The sequence below is a fragment of the Argentina silus genome (assembly GCF_951799395.1).
Source record: "Argentina silus genome assembly, chromosome: 5".
Classification (NCBI taxonomy): domain Eukaryota; kingdom Metazoa; phylum Chordata; class Actinopteri; order Argentiniformes; family Argentinidae; genus Argentina; species Argentina silus.
In genome coordinates, this window is record NC_139659.1 from 19,340,361 (window position 1) to 19,343,842 (window position 3,482).

General features: G+C 44.1%; 1 protein-coding gene across 1 annotated transcript; it reads right to left on the reverse strand.

Annotated features, from left to right (window-relative positions):
• Positions 1–521: 521 nt before the first annotated feature.
• On the reverse strand, positions 522–3,482 carry LOC310804241 (Golgi phosphoprotein 3-like). The gene is made up of 4 exons (XM_083669393.1): positions 3,107–3,482; positions 2,774–2,905; positions 2,507–2,621; positions 522–2,416 (listed from the first exon to the last, which is right to left on the reverse strand). Exons 1-4 carry the CDS (start codon positions 3,308–3,310, stop codon positions 1,992–1,994), a joined length of 876 nt encoding a protein of 291 aa, XP_083525519.1. The 5' UTR covers positions 3,311–3,482; the 3' UTR covers positions 522–1,991.

Below are 3,482 nucleotides of genomic sequence, written 5' to 3' on the forward strand. Positions count from 1 at the left end.
CATCCCAAATGCAACACCAAGCAAGGTGGTCCCTGTCACGTCAACGAAGAAGAAGCTGCGTTTGTGGCCCTTTGTGGCAATCAGCAACAGACACATACATTAAATTATGTGATAACACTCATGGAGGTCGAGAACGAGCATATATTGTGGACAAATGTAGTCCATTCACACATGTATTCCTGATTCATGATGATGACCACATGAAACCTATCCTTTTGAGAAAAAAATTTAGGTTTGTACCATTTGACTGGATGGTTGTTTTTCATGCAATTGTAACACAGTTGAGGTTTCTTGTGTTACCCTATACATGCTTTCACTGTGCAATGTTATGAATCGCTCCATGTCCCATTAAAAGTTATAGCAAACTATACTGCCTTGTGTGAAGTTATTAACTCCTGTCATGTCAGACTGCAGGCCTGTTTCAGCCAGTTGGAGTACAATTTCCTCACATTACAATATTTCACTATCAATTTTGACATTTTGTATGTGGTCCATCAAGGCAGAATAATGACAAGGAGGGCTAACAGTGCTATAATCAGGCACTTAAAAGATCCATCCTTTATTGTGTGGTATAAAAGCATACAGAAGTATACAGAACAGGTGATCCCTTTCTTTTCATGTCACTGTACATTTATTTGTCAAATTGTATCAGTTCCTCTTAGTACATCCACGCGTCATTCGATCCCTCCACCAGTCAGTCGATCCCTTCACCAGCCTCTGTCTTTTAACTGTCCGTGACACTCATAACAAACAGTACAACCAATAGGCGGGCAATGATGGTTATTAGGCCCAAGCCATGATAAGACAAATAAACTATATCTGCATGAAGTGAATATTAAAGAGATAAAAATGGCTCTGTAGAAAATAATTTGTACAAATGGCATAAAATAAAAAGCTTTAAGATTATTATGTCAAGAGGGACAATTTAAACCATCAACTAAAAAAAAAAAAAAAGCAGTTTACAAGAAGCTTTTCTAACCAAGTCATATGCCATAAATCCTTCTTAATATACTGAAAGACACCTAAATACTGAGAGGTTGTGTGCACTCATATCAGAGGGCAACATACACAAGAGTATTTCTTTCTTTTAGACAGGTGTACTTCTTTAAAATACGACCTTGTGTGCACAGTTACATCTGAAACCAGTTTGCCTAAATGGCCAATCACCAATGGGCTTGCGTGCTGGTGATTAGAAGACGCATCTGCCCTGCCGTTAGGATATCTGGTATAGAACAAGAGAGTTGCAGAGAACAGATACATTTCTCCCAAGTGGAACGGATGGTTTGCACAAGTGACAACACTGTAGTACTTGGAGAGGGGGAATTAACAGAAAACTGTGCACATCAAGCATAGGAATAAAGCATATGTTGTTTAGTGCTCTGAAAAAAAAAATGGTGCTTTGAATCAATCTTTCAGCATTTTTTCTTTCATTTTTTTTACAAATACATTGTTCCACCCAGGGAAACCCTCCTATACATCCTGTGTTAAATGTGCAAAATGGTTGGGAGATGGTATAAGCATTTATTATCAACATAAACAGACGTTAGGACTAGCCATGTCTAAGAACTTGTGTAGAATGCAATGCACCCTCCTCAAAGTGACAAACGTAAAAGAAGAAAAACGATCGTATCAGGTCACCTTTTCCATCAGGGCCATGGGTCTAACAAGGCCTTGCGTTTTTTGATGTCTTCCCTTGAAAAGGGACACAGACCAGGGTGCCAGCTACAGACACAAGGGCTTAAGCCACACAAGGTCTCACAGTGAACAGAAAGGGTACTGTATGCCAACAACTGGCCAGGAGAACAGGACAGTGACATGTGTAAACGTCACAGCCCTGCCTCAGAACTGAGGGAGAGCTGTGCTCCGTATCTTCATCATCCTCATCGCTTCCATGTCCATCATCATCATCATTATCATCATCATCATAGCCAAACATTGGAGTTCTGAGCCCCAGAGGTCTGTAGTGTTTGAGTTCCGTCTCTCTAGAAGTATCATTTAGTGAAGGCAGCCACCACGGCCCAGAGCAGCTCGTTGGCGTTTGCCTTGGTGGTCTCGCTCTCCGGGTCCAGGTCCAGCAGCACACGAACCCTCTTCATGGCCAGGTCATACTGTTCGTCCAGGAGCGGAGCGAAGGCGTTCTCCAGCACGTCTGAGGAGTGGGCCAGGAAGATCAGCGCCAGCACACGTTTGTCCATGCGCTGAGGGTCATTCGCCCACTTCTCCAGGACAGACTCCTGGACCTTCTTCACCAGCCGCTGTTTGATGTTGTTGTTGGTAAGCGGGTGCGTGGTCATGTCGAAAAGCAGGAAGTTCTGTTTCTCGGTGGTCAGCACACCCTTCTCCACCAGGTTCTTGGCCAAGCGCTCGCGGACGTTCCTCAGCTGGTAGTGCAGCTTCAGAGGATTCCATGTCTCCCCTGATGAAGAAGATATATGTTTAAGATTAAAGAAATAGGCATACAGAGAAGGAGGGAGATACATGGAAGAGATTCAGGATGTCTGCGCACCACTTAGTAGCTCTATCCAGCTCTGGACTGTTTCTGGGGGCTGAGTCTCTTTGATGTGCTTCAGAGCCTCATCCAGCATCATGTCACCTGTTGGAGCATCTGACTTACAGATCACCTAAAACGATAGAATTAAGAGAGTATAAATCTTTCACATTAGCACACTCATAACATAACACACACACACACACACACACACACACACACACACACACACACACACACACACACACACACACACTATCTTTGACACAGGTAGTTGTTGCTTACCTTTCTGGACAACAGACTTTTCCTCCTCATGCCACATGCCTCTAGCTGTAGCCGTCCTCTCAAGGCCAGTTCAATGAGCATACACCCTCGTAGACCAGAGGAGATGCAGTCATTCCAGAACGAAGTGTAGCCCTGGCGAAAGAAATGTCAATATTTGTTTTGACAATAGCACTAAAAACCGAGGACACATTTAAGGCCACGTTGCGGTCACTCTCGACAGCCAAGCCACGTAAGCTAGCTAGCTGTCAAGTACAAAAACAAACAACGTTAAGCTAGCCTGCAGCTACCGAGCTAGCATGACAGCTGAGCTGGCTAACGACAAAAAAAACACACCTCTCGATCCTTCAACCCCAACAGCAACACTTCCTCCATCAACGTAAGTCTAGTTTCTTTGGAATCGCCCTTGTCCTCCTCCTCCTCTTCCCCACGGCGTGGTTCGTAGTCCTCATCCCCAGACTCCTTATCGGCAGCAGCATTACGGGAGGCCTCGGTCCTCCTCTGCACCAGGCCCGAACTTCTCTGTGTTAGGGAAGTCATTTCTGGATGCACATACACGTACTAACAGCAGTTAAATGTAAATGAATTGGTTTCCTCCTGCCAAGAGCTAAAGTATTTAATGTTTCCGATGCATAAATAAACCTGGTTAGGTCAAAATCAGTAAATATTCGAATAAACAGTGCACCCTGCAACAGATTTCCACTTCGATACT

Coding starts and splice junctions, on each gene's coding strand:
- LOC310804241 (XM_083669393.1), bottom strand. CDS start 3,310: ATGACTTCCCTAACACAGAGAAGTTCGGGCCTGGTGCAGAGGAGGACC. Junction 2,906..3,106: donor TGGGGTTGAAGGATCGAGAG/GTGTGTTTTTTT, acceptor TTCTTTCGCCAG/GGCTACACTTCGTTCTGGAA. Junction 2,417..2,506: donor CTGGATAGAGCTACTAAGTG/GTGCGCAGACAT, acceptor CTTCTTCATCAG/GGGAGACATGGAATCCTCTG.